The sequence below is a fragment of the Crocodylus porosus genome, unplaced genomic scaffold (assembly GCF_001723895.1).
Source record: "Crocodylus porosus isolate Cpor-Errol unplaced genomic scaffold, CroPor_comp1, whole genome shotgun sequence".
In the NCBI taxonomy this organism is placed as follows: Eukaryota; Metazoa; Chordata; order Crocodylia; family Crocodylidae; genus Crocodylus; species Crocodylus porosus.
This window is the reverse complement of record NW_017728886.1, coordinates 89605681-89632694: the sequence shown is the minus strand read 5'-3', so window position 1 is coordinate 89632694 and position 27014 is coordinate 89605681. Positions and strand designations below refer to the sequence as shown.

Genomic DNA, 27014 nt, shown 5'->3' with positions numbered 1-27014 from the left:
GACTGATCCTTGCCATTACTGATAATAATTCATTCATCATTTGTAAGAGATGCTTATCCCAGAGGTAATAGTTACTTAATTCATGCATAAAAGCAAGTTTAAATGAGAAAGCCCTTTAAAACCTGCATATGTTTGAAAACATTAGCCAAGTTATTTTAAAATTAAATTTTCTTTTTGATATCTGTTTCATTTGCATACACATGCACACAAAACTCTGTTGATAACAACAACTATTTATGTTACTCTGTCAAGGACATGACATGTCCCTCTTCCATGCCCTTTCAGGTTCTGATCCAATGATCTTCAAAACATACGGCTATGGTGATGACTAGAATTTTTTTCTGCTTGAATTTTCTATGTAACTCTTGGTAGATACATATTAATATAGAGGAATTCCCTGGCTCTGTGGCAAAAGCCCATAATCCCTTCCTTTTGGAGAAGTATCATTGTATTGGTGGCCCAGTCAGAAATCAGTGGGGTCCAGAACTGGGTTCTCAAGGTGCTGGGTTACCATTATGAATGCTATGTTACATAAATAGAACTTAGTGCCCCCTGGCTTTGCACAGTATGATTCAGTCAAATGTCTCTGCAATTTTATTCTCCTTTTACATGAGGAGCATTCAGTGATGAAAGATTTTTCCGTTAACATAGTTGGATTTTGTAGTCAAGAAGACATAGGGGATGGTCATGAACTAGCCCTGATGTGTCATCCTTAGTGATTTCAGCATCCATATAAACATAGCCAAAGATGCAAACTAATAACTCATAATTAATATTTCTAACTTGTTCCCTAGGATTTCTACAGGCCATGCAGCCTTCCTGGAGGATGCAGCCAGTGAATAAATTAGTTGTCTCTTCAATACTTTTCAATATGTACAGGCTACTATTAGGTGATATGGTCATATGTCATAGGACTCAAGGACATGTAGTATGAAGATGATGCACAACTCTACCTGTCCTTCATCTCCTACACATATAACATACCAAAATAGATCATGGTGGGGTGGAATCAACTCACTGATGAAGAATACTACTTAAAGCTGAACCCAAGCAAGAAAAGAAATAATTCTGAAAAGTTCACAGCCACATTATAGTCTCCTTTGGTTCAAACTAAAGATGCTTGATTGGTAGTGTAGATTGCAGTTTGTAGTTTAGTGGTATTCTCGGATTCTTCAGTGATGTTAATCTCTTACAGAGCTGCATCCATGTGTAATAGATTCTGTAATCTCTAATTGGTTAGGACACTTTTTCCTAACATGCTGGACAATGACCTGACCTTAGTCATTCACATTTTCACTACCTCAAGGATGGACAACAGCAAGGTGATAATTCCATCATGAAGCTATCAGTGTGTGAAGTGCAGTGATACATCTTTTCCATTTCCCATGGAAAAATGGAGAAAACCACAGATTTTCCGCTTTTGCAAAGAGCTCTGCAGGCGGGCAGAGTTCCAGCCTGCACAAGCTGATTACAAAAGGGGCAGGAGGGGGAGGGAAAGGGTGACGGGTGGGGCCTGAGACTTTGAGTCCCAAGGCTTACCTCTGGCTCACTTTCCTTCTGGAGCCTGTAAGGTTAGGTAAGTGGGGCTTATGGTGGGGTGTGTGTGTTTGTGTGACCTGGCTGGGGGCTGAGCTGGTTTGGGGGTGAATCTGGCTGGGGGTTGAGGGAGTGTGGAGGTGTTGGTGAATCATGAGGAGTGCCCAGCTGGCAGCAGGTGGACTGCCAGTGGCACTATTGGCCTGACCAGGCTTGGCGGCTCCATGCGTGGCTTCCCTTAAGGGCCCATAGTGCCGCTTGTAGTCCATGTGCAGCTGGCTGGGCACTCCATGTCTTTCATTCTCATGGGGGACCCATGTCCCCTAGATCAGTATGTGGGGCAGGCTGTGGGCTTGAGCTCCCACCCTGCTTCCCTCCTACAGGGCTTTTGCAGCCCCACAGGCATGGTCTGGCATGGCTGGGAACAGCAGGGCCACGTGGGGATGGCCTTGCTCCCCCACTGCCCTGGTGAGGAGCCTCCTGCACCTGCCACCACTTCCCTCAGTGCAGCTCAATGCATTCAGGAGGCATCACCAGGGAGTGCAGGGCAAGCAGCTGCTAGGAGATCCCCACGTGGCCCCACTGTTCCCAGCTGCACTGGGTCACAGGGGAGGGAAGCAGGGCAGCAGGGAACAGCAGGCCCTCTTCTCACTGCTGTTCCCTGCCACCCTGCCCCTGCCCCCTACCCCCTGTGACCTGGTGCATCAGGAAGTAGAGGAGCCATACGAAAAACCTCCTCACCATTTCTTGTACCCCTACTGCCCCGGTGATGGGCCTTCTATATGCAGGGCTGCAGTGAGGGCAGCGGGATGGGGCTATGCACCTTAAAGCACCAGCACAAGCAGGGAGTACATTGTCAGGGTAGCGTGGTGGTGAGAAGCAGTGAGGAATCCCTGTGTGGCCCTGCTGTCCCCAGCAGCACTGGGTCATGCTTGCCAGGCTACAGAAGCAGGGTGGGAACTCAAGCCTTCAGCCTGTGCCTACCCTGGCTACAGATCTGGGCGGGTACCCCCGGTCCCTGGGAGTGTATGTGGCAGCAGGGAGCCAGCCTTCCCCCTCCCTCAGGTGAGCCACCTGCAGCCCTGTTCTGCTTCTGGCTGGGGCCTCAATCTGCACCTGCCCTGGGTGCAGATCTGGGGGGTGTGTGTCCCCTCTGCCCCCTGGGAGTATGTGCAGCAGTAGGGAGCTGCTTTGCCTGAGTTTGAAGTGGGGGGGAGCAGGGGCAGGGGGCTGCAGTCTGGTCAGTAGCCCTGGCAGCTGGAGGGGCAGGGGCTGTGGGTGGTTTGCAAGGGGCACCAGCAAGGCTGTGGGTGGGGAATGAGGGACACTAGCAGGGACAGGGGGACTGTGGGGGGCCTTTAATTTTAATCACAAATTTGGGGATTTTTAGCAGAGAATTTGTGATTTTTTTAGCAGAGAATTTGTGATTTTTTTTTTTATCAGGAAAAACCAGAATCCCCGGTGATGTGTGAGGAAGCCAACTAGGGAGAAGTCATCCCTCTGGCAGCAAATCAGTGCCTTCTGTGCTGGCAAGAAGCTAATCCCACTCCAAACACAATCTTGAAAATTATATGAGTGTCCAGGTAAGTTTATAGGCCGCTCTCATCCAAGCACCCTGTCTTGACTCTGGTCCCTGCTCCTTGTTTTGTACTCCTTGTATCCATTTTTAGCTTCAGACATTTGGCTTGATCCTGAATATGACTCTTATATGACATCTCAGCTACTGGCTCTGGTGTGATTAATGACTTTTGGGCATCTATACATATGCTCCAAGGTGTGTGGGGCATGCTTTAGAGTGGCTCTTGGAGTGTCAAATATATTCAATGTCCCACACTTCAAAATGGTGTCAGGGGCACTTTAACTAAAGCTTGTTCTATGAGCTTCAGGTAAAGCACCTCCACTGCCATTTTAAAGCATGGGGATGCTGAATATATGTGATGTGGAGGCTGCTGGAACACAGATTAATCAAGTCTTCTCTGACACATGCACACATTGGAACAGCACACGTTGGAACAGACATCCAGCATGTGTATAGGTGCCCCTTGATTCCAGGTTCCTTGACTCTGGCCTGTTACTATGTCTGTGGCATCTGGACTTGGTCCTGCTATTGGCTCCATGCCTGTAACCCTGTCCTGACTCCTGGTTCTGGCCTCATGGTTTTGGCCCTGGGCCTAACTACGCATTACTGCCGATCTTTTAGTTATGACAATACTTAGGAAAGGTCTGTAATAGAATGCTGCAGAACATCTTCTTGGCAAGAGTGGCTATGCAAAATCATCAGAGCTCACAACGCTCAAAAAATTTCAGAACAAATTCAAGGTCTTAGTTTATCTTCAACGTATGTGGCTATTTTGGCCTTGGCTCAGGAAATCAGAAACTGCCAGGTTGAAAATTGTGGCTTACAACTGAGCTCTTTTGCCACAATAGAACTCCACAATAAGAGTAAATCTTATCTGCATGGGACACTTCCTTGGACCCAATCTAAGACTGTAGAATGAACTGCTCAAGAAACTAATGACTGTCACAAGACATACCACTTTCTGCCCCCACTGCCAGGTATATACATTTGCCCTTGTCTCTTAGATCTTCTACTATAGGAGATGTTACATCAAGAATAACATCTGCAGAAGTGTCTATGTGACTCAAGACCCTCAGATTAATTTCCCAAAGTAACTTAAATATGTAACTTTCACTGAAAGCCAAAGATAGCTGGATTCCTAATTCAGATTTGGAAATGGGTATTGGACACTTATGAAAATAGCTTTCTGAAAGACTCAGGCCAGAAATCATAAATTCAAAAGTTTAGCTCTGGTAGAACAAGTAAGAATTGTTGTAAACAAAATAAAGGACATTTTGGAGGTATCTCTGAATAAGGGATACTTTAACATTCATTGTTTTCAGAGTTCTTTCTTTATATGGAACTTTGCTTTCCTCTGTAAGGGTATTTATTGATTTGACTTGAAATTCAGTATTTCTCTGACTTTCCCTGAACTTTTGGGTATCATAAATAAATGGAAAGGGTTTCATGTAAATTCATTACCAATTAATACCTTATGCAGCTTCTATTTGTGGCAATTATGATCTCGCTTCTCATATCATCTCTTGATTTTGTGACATCTTTAAGAGGCGAGGAATCTGCTCTTGGGAATATGAGACCACTGGGGCAAAAATGAGGTAGGATACATATCACTGTAAAATTATACACACTCTGCAAAATTCATCCCAATAAATAAATATTTCTTTAACACACAAATTCACAAGGGAGGTAATTAACAAAAAGCCCTTCAATGCATAGCTGTGAGGAAGAAAACCTAATGGAACAACTCTTTGCATGTTGTTTACCTATCTATACAGTATATGCCTTCTTTGTTGCCTGAGGGGGGGCTCCAATTCACCTTCCTGACCCTCTGGATGAGCTGAAAACCCCCCAGACTGAACTCTCTCCGTTCCCTTTCCCCCCGCTCCCATTCTGAAAACAGTGACAGGCTGGGAGCTCTGCAGTCACAAATTACAGAAGATGCTACATTTTGAAATGTCTTTACTTGATACCTCATGCAATGAGGGGTCAGATTTTCACCCAATCAGCCATTTTTGAAGCTGTCTTCAGCCGTGCACTTGTGTTTGGTCACAGTTATAAACTGCTTTCTGTGGCTAGATTGGGCAAAAAATGTCAGTTCTGTCTGTGCTCCAAGACTACTGAAAACTGCATGTGCCTCGGCTTCTTGTATACCTGCTTATTAGCTGGTCATATTGTGTTCTATAAAATTAAACTGTTTGTCAAATATAAACAAAATGAAGAAGCAGGGTACTGTTTACCAAGAAAGCATACGTATTAGTCATTAGGTTCTTGTCCATGCGCAAAAAATGGTATCAGTTTAGCATAAACTGTTTTTTAACTGAGTTAATTGAACACCAAACAGCCCGTTCAATTTAAGATTGACTTAGTTCAGTTCAGCTTAAGCCTGTTCCTAATCAATTGAAATTTAAATTGAAAAAAGCCTTTTGCATCAGCTTAACTAGCTTGGTTTAACATTACATGGTTAATCAATCTGGCACAACTTTCTTGTGGGGGGCATGCTCTAAGAGTTATAGGCACTCATGTAGTACTCAGAATTGAAAGACAGTGTGACAGTTATATTTTAATACATCTTTCTGCAACTATTATATTTTAACACAACTTTCTGCATGCTTTGTATAAAGGGCAGCATTTAGCCTTAGCACTCTTAATATTGTGGCTTATATTATCTGTATTTGTACTAAAAACATGCCTAAATAAATCCCACAATTAGACAAGATAGCCATCTGAAAGAAGACTTGAAAATGCAGGTAAGTGGAAGGTAAGTGTTAATGCACCAAGGAAAACAAAAGTTACAAAGGATTCTGAAAATAATGACACCTATGTATACAGATAAAAAGGGCCAGGATCGAGAAAGCTTTCTTTTAGAAGGGGGATACCTTTAGCATTCTTCAAGCCAATTGACAAAAGGGTCACATGTTATTTTGTAAGTCTGTTTTTACTACACTTGACATATTACATTGTACCATTCAGTACATGGTGATACAAATTCAGTGGCTTTTTAAATTATGATCCCTGAACAAATATGAAAAGGAATGCTTTATTTTCATTTCTTTAATTTACTAGTTCTTTAGCTGATGAAGTATTTTATTGTATTAACCCTTGTATTGGAGAACTGATGCTTCACCAGAAAAAAAAGGCCCTTGGCAGTATTGTGAAGGCCTGGACCTGAATAATGCACTTTAATAATGAGGGATAGAGCTATGGCTTTCGCTGATAGCTGTGACCGGCTCTGTGACCTGATTATGTCGCAGAGTGTCAGCAGCTGAGACACTACAGAAGCGAGCGCATCCCATCAAATCTATCTCCATTGTAATCACTCTCACTGCTGAGAGGCTTGTTAGGAGCAGAGAATCCATCAGGCCTCATTAGCACAATTTACCATCAAGAAACTCAAAGTGTAAATGTGTGCCCTCTCATCAGAATAATGAGAACCAAAGTACTCCTATTATCTAATTGGATCAACAATGCCACTCTCTCTATTTAGTCTCCCAGGCTAATTACACATTAGAAATGCTCTATAATGAGTTACTTTCTAGAGAAACCAACATATGTATCCAAGATTCTTTATACATAGGGACAGGGAACAGGGAGTTGGGTGCCTGTTCAGTGTAGACTGAGTTGTTCAGGTGGTATTTTTAAATTCTGCTGCCAATAGCTCTTGAACTCACTGTACAATTCAAATATGTATTATACAGTCCCATAATATTTGCATTATTTTCATACTGATATAGGAAAGAGAAGACCTGTTGTTCTTTCTGAGGTCTCTTTTAATCAAGCACAAGACAGGTCATGAAGTTTTCCATATTCACTTTTTAACATGCCACATTCTTACTCTTTAGTTGCTTTCCTATTTTACAGTCACTGAAATTGACAAAGCGAGTGTTTTCCCCCCTCTTACAAAGCCCTCAACTTATGACAAATGGCTAAACTTCATGATCTCCATTGCATTCTTATTTAGAAAGCTTGCAACTTCTATGAAGTCAGGAAGATAGTAAAATGTCATGGAGGGCAAAATGTGGTGGTATATATTAATGGACTGCAGGCAGTGTCTGTAGGAACCATCACCATCAACCGAGTTTCAATGGTGGAAAAGCTATGATAAGTATTCCTTTCTTCCAAAAGATTAAGACCTACCACTAAAACATAAAACCTGTATTGTTTCTGTTACTTGCAAGAATGGAATAAAAAATACCTCTTTTATTCTCCTCCAATAGAAAGGGATTCTGTGACTGAACAAGTAGACATCTGATCTTTGATGATAGCATATATTCATTAAGAAAGGTAGAATCCAATTATCCGACTACCCTTCTATCTAGTTCTTCAAAGGCCCCCTGGGAGATACTGAGGGTCCTCTACTCTCATGGACTTCAGTGGTATTTTAGAGTACTGCAGTGGTATATTGAGGTCACCGCTACTCCTTACCTTCTGCTTCCTCCCCTGCTGAACTCAGCAGCAGGAGAAAACATGGGATGAGCAGTGTTTGCACACACTCCCCGGGCTCTGGAGTTGAGTGAAAGTAGTGGCTCCAGTTATTGCTCACACCAATCGGCTGATGAGCTCATACAGTTCACTGTGTGGGTGAAGCTCTGGCATGAGCTTGCGTGAACCAGGCTGGGAGATCAGAGAAGGTACAGAGAAGTCTGCTGAGTGGTATGAAAGAGTTAACATATGAGGAAAGACTAAAGATGCGAAGTCTACTCAATTTAGAAAAAAAGATGTTTGAGGGGGGACATTATAAGGGTTTACAAATACTAAACAGCAAAGAGAAAGTAAATAGGTATTTACTATTTACTATCTCTCTCACTACAAGAACTAAGGGTCACAAAATGAAACTAGTAGGTAGTCAGTTTAAAACTAACACAAGGAAGTTCCTTTTTACACAGCGTGTCATTAAACTATGCAACTCATTGCTAGCAGATGTTGTGGAAGCTGACAGTTTAGCCAGATTCAAAAGGGATTGGACACATTCTTGGAGGAAAGGGACATCATTAACTATTGAGCATGTGAGTTACGGATACAGCTTCCGAATCAGAACACTTTAACTCTTAAATGCTAGTGGCTGCAAGTGAGAAAGGAGTAAGATGGACCTACTGTTTGACCAGTAAATGGCAGTTTTAATGTTCTTACGTATTTAGCACCTTACCTAAAGAAGTGATGTAGAGGAAACTCTAAGTACAGATGGTTAGATTTTATGAATTTCTCCACACTTAAGAACAGCCTGTGTAAGCTCTGCTGAATGTATTATGGAACAGTACTCTTATTTGGGATGAGGTGTGGTGTTCTCACAAAATTAACCTCCCCCAACTCTCTCGCTTTTCTTCCCTTAGTGTATCTAGCACATTGAACGCAGTCCTCATGAATGAGTGAACATAATGTGAAAACTTGCTGGAACTAGCTGAGGTGCCACTGTGAGAATCCGCATCATGGGAGTCCGCACCTCTGCTATGGCACTGGTCTTCTCAGTGGCTGAGTACTGTGCCCCTTTGGGCTGCTAGCACTCATACCAATTGTGTGGATGGTCCAGTTAAATTCTGCGATGCATGCTCTCACTGCAACCCTGAAATCTACACTAATTCAGTGGTTATAGGTGTTGACCCATATTACTCTTCCAGACATTCGCCACGATAAAGCTACATACAGAGAGGTGATCTGTATGAATGACAATCCAGACCCTCCCCATCCCATAGAGATTTACAGCTTGGTGTCTCAGAAACTTTTGTGGACATGTGCTCAAGCCCTTTAAGGATACCAACAGTGCAGCAGCTTGGAGGAAAGCATGGCATTAAGCCACCATTCAATACAAACATCTAATTTACAACTCAACAATAAAGCCTCCTGGTTTTGACCTTCCACAAAAAACACAGAAGTTTCTAAATTGAATCCAAACTGGACATGGCTGCTGTGGTCACTGGTTGCACAGGTGGTATATTAGGAGTTCTGCAGAATGTGGCAACCCTGATCAAATTATGGACACTCTGCCCTCTATACAAATTTGATGGTGACATTGCAGAGCTATATTTCCTTTCCTCAAGAGCATTGGACTGGTTAACTGAGCTTAAACTGAACTTTTAATTGTTGCTCCAAGTCAGCCATATGAAAGAAGTCCTCCCTCATGAATAGAAGAGAAAAGCTATCTTCAAACTAAGAAACTGTCAAACAAACCTAACATATCCTGCTCTGTGATATAATCAATGAGCCACTAAGTTGACTAGTAATGTCCATGTATATTAACCACTTGATCTGTTTTAATCAAATAAAGGAGACTTAAAGAACTTAGCAGAGGTTGACTGCCACTAGTCAAATAGAATATAGGAAATGATTATGCCTCCCAGACCATTAACTGTTTTTCAACCTGTCTGTGAAAGTAAAATTTTGAACCACAGTCCCCTGCCTATATTATAACAAACATATCAGGTAATATAAAGCTGATAGGAACTGGGACCTTGGTTGTTGAAAACTCTGGCTTTTTTTTCAAATAGTAATATTTGCATACCCCAATCATCATTTTTAAATTCCAAAATGGAATTAACACAAATTTGCTATCACGTTGTCACATTGAACATTTTGAACACAGGATTGCTTAGACTTGAAATCCCAGACTATTAGGAATAGAAAGTCAAGTCATATATTGTTAAAAAGTTAATTTACCCTAGATTTGGACTAGAGGTTCAGATAAGACTTATAGTTTCAATATCACAAGAGATAAATGATCACCAAATATTAAGACAGATAATCATCAAAGACCTACATTAAAAAAAAATGGGCTTGCAGTTACAGTGACTGCATATGCAAATGTGGTGGTCAAACACCCAGGCTTACATTTTCAGATGTGACTAATGAATTTGGATGACATGCTCAATATTCTTCATGGAGACCTTGTTTTTAAAAGTCTGGGTTCCATCACTTTCAGGAAATCAGGTTCCCCCATAAGCAGTCTTAAGCTGGTCACTCCAAAACTACTGCTAATTATAGTTTTCTTTTTACAAATTAGGCCTATACTTTTTTGCTGCTTTGTGTGAATATTAATCATTTGAAAAGGTATATTCACTTACCAAAACTCAATCTCTCAAATCCAAATTAATTACATGGGCTACAACTGTTATGTGGGTGGATAGCTTTAGAAATGTGCTATAGATAATAATGATTACTATAAAGATGGCTAGTATAGAAATACTTTTTTTAATATTGTAGTGCTGAGGTGTTCCAGTCATGAATCAAGGCCTGATTATGCCAAGCACTATATAAACACATAACAAAAAAGACAACTGCTGCTTCAAAGAGCTAAAAGGTAGATAGTAACTGTAATTTTATTCAACAATAGAGAGTGATTCTCTTTTTCTCTCCTTCCTTTTTCTCTCACTGTAACCTGTGGAATTATTGGATTTTATATTATCTGTGGAATAAGCAACAGTACCTTGACCCAACTGACTCTATACCTCCTCATTCACTGGTATTTTTACAGTACTAATTCTTTAAATACACAGTTCATGTACACGTTTCACTTTTGTTTTCTGAGGAGGACACGAAAGGAAAAACTATTGAAAATCTGGCCTGGCTTTATATATTCAGTTCTTACAATTTACATTTTAGAAGCCAAGTGTATCTTTTCAGAGGACAGTATGTACCATTTCTGGAGCAGAGATATACAGAAGCAGGCCTTACAGATGGAGCTGATCTGACTATGAGTTATAGGCATTATAACCAACTTTTCTTCCATTCCAATACCCCATCCCTCCAGAAATCTTAATAGGCTTTTGAGAGCCTCCATTTAAAGCTGGCTGCATAAAATGATCCTTTGATGAAAAGGGATTGAAACAAGGGTTAAAGTAGACATTGAAAGGTTATTGTAGAGGGCACATTGTTCATACAATCCTCCTTTAATATGTGTGGTGTGCACCTGCGATAAGATGATTCATTAGATAAGGCCTCACTTTGACAAGCTCCATCGTTCAACCCTCGGGGTAGTGATGGAACAATTCTGCACCCACCCAGTAAATATAACAAGGTCAGCATTTTTTTCCTAGGACTTGGATGGGGAGAGCAAAGCTCAGGAAGCATATTTGTTTATGCTTTATGTAAAAAAATATCCCCATAAAGTTTGAGGATCCCTTTTCTCTTTTCTTTTATTGACCAGAATAAAAAAAAATAACCTTTCCTTCTCCAGTAAATAACTTGGCAGTAGAAAATTATGGGGAATGAAGGAGAAACAACCATTTGTGCTTTTTTGAATTATATGTCAAGAGCTGTAGGACTAAAACTTTATAATCACTGATGTCCAAAGCTGTGCTAGTCTATCAAACATCTATAGAAGTGTCTGGCATCTGCCAGAATGTTTCATCTTATCAGTATTACTTCCAACAGCACATTTATTTTTGGATACATGGTACACAGTTAGCAGGGCTAATCTTAAATTATGCTAATCTATTTTTACAACAAGTCTATGACATTACAACTGTGGTGAAACAAACAGTTGCGTTAACTTTATTACTGGTATTTGATACAAATAGAACCAGTTAATGGCCATGATTCAGAAAAATATGTAAGCATACGTGGTGAATGGGATTGCTCTCATGCTCAAAGTTAGGTACTTACCTCCCTGAAAGGGAACCTATGACAGGACAGGATTATTCATGTTTAGAGTGATACCAGATTTTTAAAAGCAACACATCCTCTCAAATTAGTACTAATGACTGACAGATCCAGTACAGAATTCTGGATTTTATTAATTGGGAAATGAGTAAACAATTATGTGAACTCAATCAAGGATACCACATTCCCAAGTTGTCTTTGTTGATTTTTTTGACAAACATATCATATTTTATAAGTGTTTCATAGCAAATTTATAGAAGGACCCATAGAAGAGTTTGTAGAAAAAAAGCCATCTTAGTAATACTGTAGTAATACAATTCTTTGTTATTAATTCTTTGTTTAGAAATGGAGAGATGCTTCTAGTATTTTTGGTGAAATCTAGGAAGTTCTTGAATTAGTGAGAATCAGGAACAATATTCAGATTGCTTTAAAAATACCACTATCACATTATGGTCATCTCTTTTAAAAGCTGCATTATGAAACAGAAAAGCTGAACTTGTTTTTACTTGAAAGAAATCCTTCATTGTAACTACTTCCCAGCATCCCTACATTTTTCTATTTCTTACCTGTGCTGGTCATCATTATCTATTTATCCCAATGATGTGCATTTGCAAATCACTATTATGCAAAAGGAAATTCATTTTTATCAGAAGAACAATCTGCAACAAGAATTTACTGTTTTCTCCATCTTCTACTCACCTGTCCTTGTGCATTAGTGACTAGTTGACCTGTGACCCCCTGAAGACTGGAGAGTGCATTGCCAAAGGCCTGCGAGCTTGCTATTGAGCCCATGGCTGCTGCTGCTGCTGCCGCTGCTGCTTGACTTGCTAGTGGATTATTAACCAGCTGAAAAAGAAAGAAAAGATCACAGTAAAACCACGGATAAACATGGGAGCAGACAAAGTGCTAAATGAATACCATATATACATGCTACAGTCCTAACATGGTGGAATATTCCAATTTATCACTAGAGTTTAAATAGTTCTTTTGAGAGGTTTCTATTTCTGATGCATTGGTTTCTTTGACAATTAATATATTTAAGTATCATGGGGGAAATTCCACGTTAATGCTGAAGAACCCAGTTGCAGTTTTTTAAATTTGGAGTTATGTTTATAATACTTCCTTAGTTGCATAAGAGGTCTAAGTAGTTTGATCTTGCTTCTAAGTGAAGTCAATGAAAGTTCAGCTTTTGACTTCAATGGGAATGAGATCAGACATTTAGATTGAAAAGATATATTTTTGCAAGTAGATCCTGTAGTGCAACCTGCATTTAACTTCTGAATCTAATTGTCAGAAAAAACTGTAGCCCTATTGGCTTATACATGGATGGAATATGCAGCAACACAAACACAAATCACAGCCTTGAACTTGACCTATGATTAACTTAATTGGAACTGATAATAACAATCATCACAATTATTTATTGACAAATACCGTGGGAAACATATTGAAATAGCTCTTATTGTTTTGCTCCTGTGAATAACTCATTCCAGAGCTCATGTAAATTTCTTTTTCTATAAACTGCACTTCCTTGTGCATTACTACATACTCAATATACAATATAGAGTATTGTAACAGTTTCACTGACAGGCCAGTTTTCAAATGGAACCCTTAACAGGATGGTCATATCTCACATAAGAAGCCTTAAACAACATAGCTGGCATTTACATGTTTAATACAAATTATGGTGTGCTACTGTGGGATTGTTATGGACTCTTATGCTGAGTCCACACAAGAGAACGTTTGATTTCCTGGGGACAACCAGCAATGGTGCACTTTGTGCCGTTGTCCTCAGGGAACGCCTGTGCCATATGCCTTCTGGTGTGTGGCAGGTTACCCTAGGTGGGGTAGGGGAGGCTGGGTCCAGCCCTGGGCTGGCCCCAGCAGCCTTACCTGGGGGCCTGGGGTCCTTCCAGGGCTGCAGCAGTGGTGATCCAGGCATGTGGTGTCTTGCTGGCAGCCAGAGTGTGGCTCTGGCTGGCCAGGCTCCCATTTTCCGCAGCACATGCTGCCCCCATGTATGTCGCTTAGCTTTTTTTTCCGTGTGAGTTTTTTGACCCCTGGATGTCCAGGGGTCAATTCCCCCTCCTCTTCCCTACACTGCTCCCTTGCAGCATGGAGAGCAGCTGAATGTGCATTGTGTGCCTGCAGCACCACATAGTGCATGGCTGTGCTCGTCTGGATATAGCCTTAGGGTCTGGTACTGGTCATTTATGCCATATCTGAGATACGATGGCCATGGATGCCATATATGAAGATAAAGGAAGGAGGTTTCATTCTGTGTTCATTTACTCTGCAGCAGGATAGAAGATAGTGTTACTTACCTTAATGCCAAAAATAAGACACATAAGGAGCTGACATAGTACATAGCTGTATTGTGCATTTTTCTGGTGAAGAAAGTAAACTAGGAATAGATGACAATAAGAAAGCAGGGCCTTCCCAGCTTGCTTAGGGCTGAAGGCTGGCACCCCTCTTTTTTCCTTGATTCTGAAGAATAGCCCTTCTGGATGATCCCTAAACTATTTTGGTGAGCAAAACAATGGAACCAAAAACTACCATTACTATAGATTAAAACGAAGTGTGAGGATAAGTCCAAGTCTGAATCTTTCATTTTTTTCCAAAGTACAGTTGCATAAGGTTTATTCAAATAAACCCTTTATTACAGAAGCTAGATGGTCTACATTCATTTTAAGTATGTGCCAGTTAGAAATACAGGGATCTAGAATGGGAATCTTCATAAAAATGAATTGCCCTAATAGCTGGAATACCACTGCTGGGAAAAATGAGCTACATCCCTCTAAAATATTGTATGAGGCCTTCATTTGTTTTTGCAGTGGGTTAGGCATATATATGGTTATGTTTTCATTGGCTCTTATGCTTTACACCTTCATTCCCAGATACCTAAGAGCAGAAAATGGATAACTTTTGATAATGGATAATTATTTTTGTAAGGCATTTTCACATTTGCAGTTTCCTCTTCTGAGAATACAGAGACAAAGGTGCCTGGGGTGGAATATAGATGATTGCTACTATAAGGGGGACAGCCGTGTAAGTTGAGAGAGAGTCTTTGAGAGACTTTGTACTTGGTTTAGTTTGGAGTTATCCTCAAAGATCAACCCAAATCTCTGGCCTCAACATGTGCATAATGGTTTGATGGGCAGATGCTACATAAATATGCAGTTGAGGTGGCGTATATATTTCTTAGACATGTATAAAAAACACTGAGGCTAGCACAGAGAATTTGTACATCTGAAATTTGACAGGAAAATGAAATGAGTGTCAATTCATGAAACGACAAGTGGATTTTCAAGTCTGTAGAGCTGGAGAATCCCTTTTTATAAAAAAGGGTTATAATTTAGAGCAGCTCCATTTTTAAATGGGTTATAAAATTTTAATAAATGTTTTAGATGTTGTAGGAATTATACTGATACAAGTAGTGTCTATGATAGATTTCAGAAATACAACAGCTGAGGATGTAAGAGATGGTTATAATCTATTCTGACAAGAAGCCCTCTTATCGTAGGAATTTAGGATTGAAGGGGCTTCCTGGGCCATCAAATCTAGTTCCTGGCATTCCCGGGCAACATATTTTCCAAAAGGGCCCACAAGGATATCTACTCTGACCTCTTTTGCATGTTACCATCACAAAGCATTCTATAAAAAAACTAACGTGCATGTCTCAGGTAAGGCACAGGAGACACAAGGATACCACCAATGCCTCATCCTTATAGCAACAGTAAATGAGTTAAACTCAGATGACCCTAAAAAGTGGACCATATCCAACACTACTGAAGAAGGCAATCCCCTGTCTCCCTCAGTTCTTCCCAGTCTGGCTCAAGGGAGAATTTCTTACTGATCCCATATTTGGTAATCAGTTTGATCCTGAGCACAAGTGACTGAGACCCATCACATACCTAAAAGGATTTTTTTTCTGTTGGAATCTATAATTATCTCCCACATTTGATTAGCTGTGCATTAAAGTATCTATTCATTTATTAATCTTCCAAAAGTACTTAAAAATGGAACATTGCTTTGTTTGCCCAGGGATTTAGGATCTGTAGACTGAGGCTAGAGTTTCTCCATGACCTTTAAAATTTGCAAAACTGAGAACTTTAAAAAAAAGAAAAGCTTTAATGGTGGAGCTGGAAAGAACCCATGGCATGCTTTGGCAAATTTTTTAAAATTTTATTTTGTGTGAGAAAAATTATACTGGAAATGTAAAGAAACCAGATTATTCAGACTGGAGGAACCTGGCAGTAATAAAACTAGACAGGAAAAAAGCAGCCTTTCATTCTTTATGGATGAAGGAACCTCAATTACCTCTCTTGCTCAGCAGCACCAAGGATGGAGTGGAAGAATATGAACAGGGTCAAATTCTACCCTAATATAGGCATCTAGCTGGAATGGTTTAGATCTAGTGAATCCTACATATATGTAGGAACTTGGACTAAATGACCTTCCAATTTTCTAATTCAGGGGTTTTCAACCTTTTAAAATAAGTGTACCCCCGGCCAGCCCCCTTTTTAATAAGTGTACCATTGTGGGGGGTGGCGAGTGGCCAGATGCAGAGTGTGGGGGGGTGGTGAGCGGCTTGATGTGGAGCTGGGGACGAGCGGCCAGACATGGAATCAGGGGGGTGGGTGAGGCAGTGGTGCAGGGTGGCAGTGCTCCATCCCTGCTCACCCCCATATGCTCTCTGGCACCTTTCAAAGTACCCCCAGAGGTACGTGTACTCCTGGTTGACAACCCCTGCTCTGATTTTATGATTTTGCGGCCCAAATTAAGGTAGAATTTGGCATACTGAATATAAATGATAGAACAAATTTACTGTACTCACACACATCCTTCACTAATGTTAATGGCTTTGCCTGGGCAGGATGAGGACTTATGTACTTGGCTATTTGTTGTAAATAAGGAAGAAAGCAAGTGGTCAGTTTTCAGAAGCAGCTTTCAAATGCATAGGTGCAACTTTGTGCCTAGAAATCATTGCATCATTCTACAAACACAGATGATTGCAGGTACAAATGATAATCTTTACATATCACTCTAATTGCATCAGTAAATAGGAACAACCAGATGTTAGAATTTGTGCCCACAGTTAAGTATGGATGCATTTATTTGGAGGAACACAAGTCTGTCTGTGAAGATGGGAACTATTAGAAGTTAGAGCCTAGACTTTGGAAGGCAGAATGTAGGAAAAAAAGATTTTTGACGAGCTATGGCCTAGAACTGACTTTTTCATGATGATGCTGTATTACAAGATGACTGCTAGCTTCTCTGTCCCTGCCAGGAAGCAGAAGAGGGCGAGGGGAGCAGTGGTGTGCACAGTTCAGTATTAACCCTTTCACAGCTGCTCTAACCATTTTTCGTCAAGTTTTATGCCATTACAAGGGAATTGGGGATATGCAGTACTGGGTTGTCTTTTTCTTTCTACACCACCATATTATGAGGTTCTGGGAAAGAATATCAGCTTCTCTATTTAAGATACACACCCCAATTTTGGGGGGCTGATTTTTTGGGGGAAATGTGTGTAGTATACAAGTAAGTATGGTAATTTGGGATGCTGAGACTCTTTAGGGCTGTCACTTCCAGTGCCTGAGTTTTTGTTCCCACTCAAAGCAGCAGCCATAGAACCATGTAGTAGAGATCTTGGTTTGAAGTGACAGGCTGAAACTTCTCAAATGTGCCTCTATTAATGCAATGATTATTTTAAATGGCAAACCTTATGAAGAGGACTGTGTCATGTCTGAGTTGATCTAATACATTTTCCTGACTTCAAAATCTAAACTTTTAGAAAAGTTGTTGGACATGGGTAAATCAAAATAAATCCATTGAAGTAATGAACTCTCATTATTAACATCACATGGTAAAATTAAGGCAGCCACCATATTTAAAAAATTGAAAACTGGGTTACATCTTCAGTTACAGCTTTTAGCCTCAGGAAATACTCATATAAAAGTACACATTATTGGTAGCGTCATTACTGACAGCATGTTACTCCACAGCAACCCATACACATATTCTTCATGGTGAACCATTTTTTTCAGTAACATAGTGTCTGAATTAATTTATCATGAAAAGCTGAGCAAGTGTTCATATTTACAGTGAGCAACAGACTAGATTTGTTAGTATGTGCACTTATTTGACTTTTCACTCTGAAGAGTTCATCATATTGGACCGGTAAAAAGCAAAATGTGCTTGGTGAAGAAATACCCTTTCAACAAACATTAAGAAGAAAGCAAATGCTCTAATTGATGGTATGAAAAATGAGGACTTTCAGGATACCAGTGATTTTAGCTGAAACTGGGTATCAAGTTTATGTAAAACTTTTAATGTATAGTTACTTTATGTGAAATCATTATAAGGAAAGAATTCGATCTTGTAGACATTTTTTCAATGGGTTTGTGTTAAAAGGTAAAAGAGAGAAGACACTTTATCTGAATACAACAGTGGAGAAGTATGGGACATGCTATAAGTTAACAACTTCAATAGTTATTTTAAATAAAGCCTGGTACTTTGCCTAGCTGGCTTTTTAAACTCTCAGACTTCAGTCCACTAAGAAAGAAAATAGTGTAGAAATTTGATATGCCTGAACAGCCAGTGAAATAACCTTGATTCTTACCCTGCTACACAATTTTGCCACTAGGGAGCTTTAGACAGTAAAGCAGCCAACCATTGAGTGTTCTTCATTAAAAAAAAACAAAGCAAAACACTCCTCCACCCACCCCCCGCTGTATTAGGGAACCAACCAAACCCTTGGATCTGATTATCCTTAAAGCTTGGAGAAAATTTCAGAAATGCTCTCAAGCATCAAGCAGAAACTTTGTGCCTGGAACCAATTGGGACTGAAGGAAATTTTCAATGTGGAACTGAAATTTCTGGCTCAAACCCATCATGAATTTATTACAGTAATACTTCCTCATGTAGGGCTGACTTCACTGAGGCATTTTATATTTGTGTTCAGAACTCCCCTGTGAATGTGAGGGCACACAGCAAGACTCCACATTTGTCCATGTTTTTCCTAGAAAAGATTGATTAGGATTGACTGGGTTATAGGATAGATGAGAGGGAAGAGTTTTTTTTAAGGTTGGTGTAGTCATTTCATGAAAGTCATACTGCTATCTTCCTAGGTTTTAGCATCGTTATCATTGCTTTACTAATTATTACAACTTAATTATTATAGTAATATCACTATTAATATCCACTTTAACAACACATATGTAAGAACATCAGAAACAACATTTATAATACTAACTATAATGATAAATACTATAGCTGTGCAAAGCTTCAGTCCCTGATTTGATTTGGCAGAGATTCAGCCCAATTCGATGGTCAAATCTCCAAATCCAAATTGAATCAGAGGACTTATTAATCTCTCTCTGTGAATTGAATCAGAACCCTCTGAATTGATCTGGAGAGATTCGGAAAGATTTTGAGATTCGAACTTAGACACAGCTTTAAATGTTTTTTCTATATACCTCTAGGTAGCAGGCGGCTCGTGAATGCTGCAATGCTGGGGCACCTGGAGTGTCCCACAGAAGCACGGGGGCTCCCCGGCGTGCTCAGCAGCAGACCCAGAAGTGGACCAGAAGCAGTTCTGGTCTACTTCTCGGTCCACTGGGGAGCATGCTGGGGGGCCCCCCATGCCCAGCCCCCAGCTCAGTCAGTGGTGCCTTCTGGGTCTGGGTGGTGGCACCCGGGGTCCCTGACTCAGGCTGAATTTGAATTGAATACAGCCTGCTTCGCACACCCCAGTCAATGCTATTGCTACATCCTGAGTGCCTCAGAAGATGTAGATCAAGGTTATCAAACCCAAATCTTTAACTGTTAGGCTTTTAAATGAGTGCAAGATGCTTGGAAATGTGCTGGGTAGCTGTAGCTTCCTTTGTGTGGCTTGTGTTGACGTCAACCCCACATGTCTAACTACAATGTGCACTTCCATGAATTTCATTATTTAATCTATGATGTTTTTATTTCGATGCACACACTGCACCTATGAATGCAGTAAGATCTTAAACACCCCTAAAGATTTTCTAAAAGACGTTTTCGAAAATTGTCTCAACTGGATCCTTGAATCACAGGGGTGAGCTCCAGATAAATATTTGTAATACTAAGAAATAATAACAGGAACATTTAGCATATTTACATAGCTTTTCAGCCATGATTTTCAAAACAAAGCACGAGGCTAAGGCTGTTTAATTTGCATTTAGGTTTCTAAACAAAAGTAGCTTCATGTTCAGTGCTTCTGTTTGAATGGAAGTCCCACTGAAGTCAAGAAAGCCAAGGTCAACACACAAAACTAGATTCTTCATAAGCTCACAAATTCCAAGTGTGGAGCTTACATCCATCCAATCTATGCACTACTGCCTTAGCATTTTGTTTCTCTACGGCTGCATATGCCTGTCCTACCTGGGGATGCTCAAGTTATGGTAAACATATTGACACCACCCTAAATGATACATGCAGAATTATAACAAGCTGCCTAAAATCCACTCCTGTTCCCTGCTTATACTCACTATCTGGCATAGCAACTCCTTACATCAGGAGGAAAGTAACAGGTGACATTGTCCAGTAGGTACAAGAGTCAGATGGCCGCCACCTGCTATATGGACATCAACCAGTTCACCTTGTCTCTCATCGAGAAATAACTTTTAGTCCTCTACCATATCACCAGAATCAGCCAGAACTACCCTCTGGTAAAAAGAATGGGAGAAACTAGATAACAAATCTGATGAATGGAGCCAGTGAGGAATTACCCCCGGTGAGGAGTTACCATCTGGTTCCAACTGCATATGGCATACATAGTGGAGTGTGAACAGATTGAGAATGGATCTTGACAGATGCAACTTCATGAAATCATGCAACCTCAACACAACCGACCAGTGTGTTTGGCAGGAGAAGCAAACCATGGATTATCTCCTGAGATGCCCTGTAGCACTACAATGCACCCCACAAGATCTGGCCATCAACGCCAGAAGCACTGGGCTGTGCAGAATATTGGGAGCAGACCATATAGAGAGGTTGGATTGGAGACGCAATAAAGAAGTAGTCAAGAAAGCATTACTGACATACACAAAATGTAAGCCTAATTAATTAAATAAAATAAAATAGATATAAAAAGATACTTTGGTCACTTGCTTGGAGACCTTGTACATTTTAGAACTTTGTGAAGTTTATGGAAGCCATGTTTATTCCTTTTTTCTAGTTCTCCCTTTGGATTTTGTATCATGAGACAATGGCAACCTTTAACTTTTCTAAATGAACAGTGGCATAGAGTGCCTAATAGAATAGTCACCATACAATTTAATCATGTATATCTTCTAAAAATCTGCCCTTGCTAAGGCAGATGCTTTTTACTATCAATTTTGAAACAATATGTCAAAAATTGTTATTTCAAATGTGTCTGAATAGGGATTCATGTAACATTATATAATAACTATATAATGTTATAGCATTTTTCAGGTCCACCCAACAATACATGTACATTTCAAAATTGTGTGAATCTGTATTTATAAATGACTGTAGGAAGAATCTTTATTTATAAATAATTGTAGAGAGAATAGCTGTTGAGTAGGCAAAACAGGCAAACGTGCAGACATATGCACACACACACACTCTCTCTCTCACATATAAACATACATATCTCAAATATTTATATGTAAATTCACAAATATATATGATCAATAACATACTTGATTGAGATGGCAGAGATGTGGAATATTCAAAGCCGCAAAGTTGCCATGCACACTTAAAAAGTCTGGTTCTCACTGATATTTAATCTGCTCATTATATACATTTGTTGTGGTTGGGATATTTGCTGTCCAAATCTATGGTGAATTTCCTATCAGGAGTAAGAAGTGATAGAAATATTGCTGATGCAACATGACTTGATTCAATGCAAAGTGACACGACCTGGGGTAATGAAGAGAGCACAGCTCTAATGTACACCTTGCTATTACTTAGGTTGTATGCATAAAGGAGTATGCTTCAGTATTTGTCAAACTCTTTGTAGACAAGGTGCTGGTGGTCAAACTGGAACCATAGTAAGTTTATAAGCACAGTTTATACCATAAAACGGCTATGCATGTGATATCAAAAACAAAGCAGTTCACATCAGTTTTCTCAGATCTCTGTACCACCATATAGAAAAGAAAAGAGACAAAAGGTCACTAGGGGTGAGGAATAGTGTTTGGATCCAATCCTGTAAGGTAAAGGGGGTGGGAGTTGTTGACAGCTCAAGATTGGTCCTTATGTTTGCAAATTAGAAATAATAAAGTTACAGTGGCTGCATGTACACATGCACTTTACTGCAGAGTAGACTAAATAGCTGAGGAGTAAAGCATCACTGACTACACATGCAATGGCATTAGGCCACAGTAAACTAATTAACACCACCATAAGATAGTACAGTTGGGGACAGTACTATCTTACAATAGAGTAATTAACTGTGATTAAATGCATGTGTAGCTGCTGACCACGGGTGTAAATTGTGCACAGTCAGCCCAGCCAGCAGGGGGCAAACTCCTGCCTGCTGCCTAGCTACACAGCTCTGCATTTTCAGCACACTTGTGCTTCAGCTGGCCCCTCCATCACCCAGTGCTGCCACCTGGAGTGTGGAGCAGAGCAGGACAGGAGTGTCCCAGCATAAACTGCTCTACCCTGGCTCAAATTGCTGCTGTAGACACTGCACCCGTGCATGTGTAGACACGGAGTAGTTTACCCCAGCTCAAAATGCTCCAGAGTTTATTTGTTCAAATTAATATTATGTTTGATTCTCACTGGGTGTCAGCACACCCAGTGAAAATCTAAATATTTATTTTTGGATAGTTAAGAGGAATTTGAAAACAACGGTGAGTAAAAAATAAAAACAATAGTAACTGACAGAATTCCATAAATTGGCCACATTTGAGTATCTAGCTTCTATTATTTTAAGTTCTTGGATGCCAACATTAGTTTACTTGTATAAGCTAGATCCTCAACTCATATAAATAGGTTTAATTCCACTTATATCACTGGAGCTATTTTGAATATACTGGTCAGGCATCTGGCTCTTTCAAGTTCCCCATTAAAAAAAAAAGAATTTCATCCTGTATATGCATCATAAACATACTGTGAACATGGTATGTTCTTCTCCTCTGGGTGTTACACCAGTATAGTTCCATTGTCTGCATTGGTGTGATTCCTGATTTACACTGGTGTTCAAGAGAAGAGAATTAGGACTGAGGTAATTAGCATAATCCTTAAGTTTTCTGAGGCAATTTCCAAATATAGTAGAAGAATACACTAATGGGGTCCCTTCAACTTTCTGAAGGGGGTAGAATCAGTTCCATTTCAACTTGTTTCAAGTTGTTTAGTTCTTTGGCTGTTATGCTGATCTATTTTAGAATGATTTATCAAGCTTCTGAAAGATGCTTTCTATGCAAGAAAAATGGTCACTTCAGGGCTCTCTTGTTGCAAAAAAAATGAGCCATTATCAAGAGGAAATTGCCATCTGTCCTCTTGGATAAGAGGCTAGCACTTTGGTCTTGGTGATATAGCAGCAGTAGAAAAGGTGTCACACAGAGACACAATATATTAATCTCCTTAATCTAAACCATTTTATTTGCCTTTAATTTGAATGCACAAATTGGGTGTGCCCCATGTAAACTCAATCATTTACAGACACAACTGATAATATGCTCAAAAGCGCATAGATGCAAATAGAGTGCACGCTGTGAAAATGCCATCTTTTATTTTTACATATCTGGGTAAATCTTTTGGAATGTTTTGCCTCATAGTACAATATACTATTTAAGTATGTATGTTCTTCACTGTTCAGTTAAAGGTTAGTTCACAAAGCAGAATATTACATGCAGGATTTCTCTCTCCTTTTCCATGTATGCATATGAGAGAGAGAATTTCCATTGAATTCACATGGATAAATCTGCATGAACAAAATATACAGGAAATACATACATTTATCCTTGTTGGAGATTAACAGACTGACATGTTAAAATCTTTGCTGTCCGTTGTGGAAAACAGTTTTGGAGTTTTTCATTCATTTATGTCCTAGTGATTTCACAAAAAACTCTGCTTCTTTATAAACCAAAACTCCTCTTGACTTCAACAGGGGCAAGATCAAATTCTAAAACTAGAGCTCTTGGGAATACTTAACTTCTTCTTGGTTTCCGCTCCAAACTCAGACCAAAATTCACAAACTTTTGGGCAAACAAATTCCAAGCACACTAAGGCAGTGGGCCCCAAGCTTATTGCTAGTAAAGACAGGGAATACAACTGTGTTCAGCCCCCAGTACACTGGACAGCTCTTGCAGGACGCATCCTGCTCCTTTTCTACCTTTGGAGCAATGGAAACCACTCAGCATGCCTTCCCTCAGCATTCCCAAAGGCATTATCTGCTTGCTTCTGCCATTGTGTGGATATGGTGCCTCTGAGATGATGCAACTTAGTGCCATCTTTGCCCCTGGGAACTTCTATTTGCGCACTTATAAACAAATTACAGTTACATTTGTTACAGGATTGTGACACATGCACAGCTGCAGACCACTTTTAAAGTGGCTGATCATGCAGCAAATTAACCCTCATCAAATGAGGGATCAGATGAAGGTGCTCCATTTTAGAGTACCTTAGGGAATTTGTGTTCCTTAAGGTTAATTTGTGGTGCAACTGGGGCTGGGAGTGAGCTGTGGGCTGGGGTTTTGCCTGGCTTGAGCTGGAGGGGGATGGGGGAATCAGAGCCCCCCACACTTTGCAGCCCTCTACCCTAGCCTCCCCCTCCAACTCAGGCCTGGCAAACCCCAGCTCACAGCTTGCTCCCCCACTCCTCCACCCTCCCTTCCTGCTGACAGCTCTGAAGCTGGGGGGTGGGAGGAGATGGGTGGCTCCTGGGCGGCAGGCAGGTTTCTTGGGCTCCTGCAACCAGACTCAGTTCTCCACCACCCTGACCCAACAAGCAAATGTCTGTTGGGTTGGGGAGGTGCTCTAACTCTTGGCACTTTATGTAAAGTACTATGAGTTACAGTGGGGGCCGGCACATTTGTCAGGTCTGTCAGTGCCTTAAATATGCGAAGAAAGCAGACACCCACTAGACTGTTTACTATATCTATGCTTAGAGACAGCAGTTGTTAAAACCTTAGCATCTGCACACATGCAAGTACAAACTGTTGCACTACAAACAGCAACTCCAGTCTTTATGCAGAACTGCATTCAATGCGGTCCAAATTCATATCTTGCCTGCGAGTGACCATCTCCTCACTACAGGGAGAAAGATCTTAGAAGAAATTTAGAAGGGCTCAGACAGTAATGCAGCCACGTAGAAACTGTTTCTACAGAGAGCCCTTCCCGCTAGTCATTTCCATCTGATTTGGCGCCAATAAGCAACCTCCTGCCAAAATAAGCTGTAAGTCGTAACACAGATGAAGCACTATTAGAGTTCTATTAGGCATGCTGCATGGGGCTGGGACTTGTTCAATTGCAGCCCTTAACAGCAACGAAATTCCAAGTGGAATTTTGCTAATGTTCTTCTGAGAGGTACAAAGAAAACAGTTTGCCAGTTATTTTAATTCTATAGATCATCCATTGTTCCCATAAGGTGAATATTTTTTGCACAACCAATCAACATCATACTGTCTTCTAAGCACTACAATTTTTTAATTCACAAGGCTCTCCTCAGGCTTTCACCTATTTTATTCTTTCACTCTGATCTCTTTTCTCTGGTCTCAGCTGCTTTCTTGCAGTTGTTTTGGACTTGAGCTTGATACGTTTTCCATTTGGGAGCTCACACTGAGCAGAAAAACAGCACTAAAGCTACTCTGTCTGTAAGCATTTGATGCTGCCATCTTAATACCCAATTAATTTCAAAGTCCGGTTTGCAAAGATCTTACTATCGAAAGCCATGATTCTTTAAACTACAAGTACAGTTTGAAGTTAAGTATTTGCTTAAGTCCTGGCAAGAGTGTAGCCTAAATTTCAGTTTCTTTTGCTTGTGATCTGTCTTCTTGCCAGTCAAAGGACTGGATATATTTAAAATCGAATGATCTCAACCCACAAGTAAATTATTCTATGTGATTTTAAGAGAGGTCATACAGGGTGTAAGCCAGGGCAAGATTTGGCCCTTTGCCTATGCATGTCTTGGATGGAGTTGAACACAGTGTCAGCAAATCACACATGTTAAGTTATTCAGTCTTTGTTAATGGCTGACAGCACAGATGGATATTATGATCACTATTTAGAATAATTAATTTATGTACACTACCATTGAAAACCTACTCACAAACATTCACCTGGCAAGCTCTGCTACATGCACAAAATTCTGTACAATCCCTTTCTTTCTATAGCACCTCAGCTAACAACCTGAAAATCTGTAGCTCTTCCATTAAATCCCACATTTATTGCCTTACTGTATATAGACTCTTGTTCTTCCATAAAGCACTGTCAATAGACAGATAGATGAATTTCTTCATGTTCTAAGTATTTTCTGCTTTTATCTGTTGACTAGATTCACAAAATATTTATGGGCCCTTTAGGCAATCTTGGTGCTTTACAAAGCAAGGATTTTGTGCTAAAAATAATCAAAGTTCCAAGTTCTCAGGCTGATTCTGATTTCCTTTACATTGGTATATATCCAGAGAAATCTGAGTGAAGTCAATAGCATAGCACTAACATAAGGCAGATCAGTGTCAGATCCCTTAACTGCCTATATACTACATATTATATATAACAGTACAATAGTGTAATTTAGAAACCTGGAATTAGATGACTAAACTGATGGTTTAGTAGAATCAAGGGTCCCCAAAATAAGACCTGACTCTTTTCACCTACACCTGTGAAATAAGTAAGAATCCAGTTGAGTGGCTGGATTGGAAGATAAAAAAGATTCATTATGGGTAGACCTCACATGGAAATACTTCATTTATTTGGGCAAAATTTAAAAAACAGTATTTTGGTTCAAATGATATGTTACATCCAACAAAAACCAAAACATCTTGCCTTATTGCATTTTTAGGCTATTTCAACCACTGTTAACCTTTTAAAAAGTTAGCTCAGTTTCCAAAAGAAAATGCCATTTTAACACTAATAGATCAAATATTTCCTGATTCTAGTGTAATTTACATCTGTTTAAAAACTGGATGCAAAGTACACCATTGTAAATGAATATCTGTTCACACCCAAAGTCTTCACACAAACATTACATCTAGAAGTTCAGGCATTTAGACTGGGTAAAAATGCCCCCTCCATCTAACTCAGTAATTAGATGGGTGTCAGGTGCCTGATCTAAGGTAAATCAGGGGAGGGGGAGGGGTGGGGAGCCAGT

At 40.1% G+C, this 27014-nt stretch overlaps 1 protein-coding gene across 1 annotated transcript in view; it reads right to left on the bottom strand.

The window, feature by feature from the left end:
- Positions 1–27014, bottom strand: part of POU6F2 (POU class 6 homeobox 2) — a 337454-nt gene that overhangs the window by 57728 nt on the left and 252712 nt on the right. Inside the window, exon 5 of the mRNA XM_019539004.1 lies at positions 12404–12550. Coding sequence (XP_019394549.1) covers positions 12404–12550 — 147 coding nt within the window. The remainder of the gene's footprint in view (positions 1–12403; positions 12551–27014) is intronic.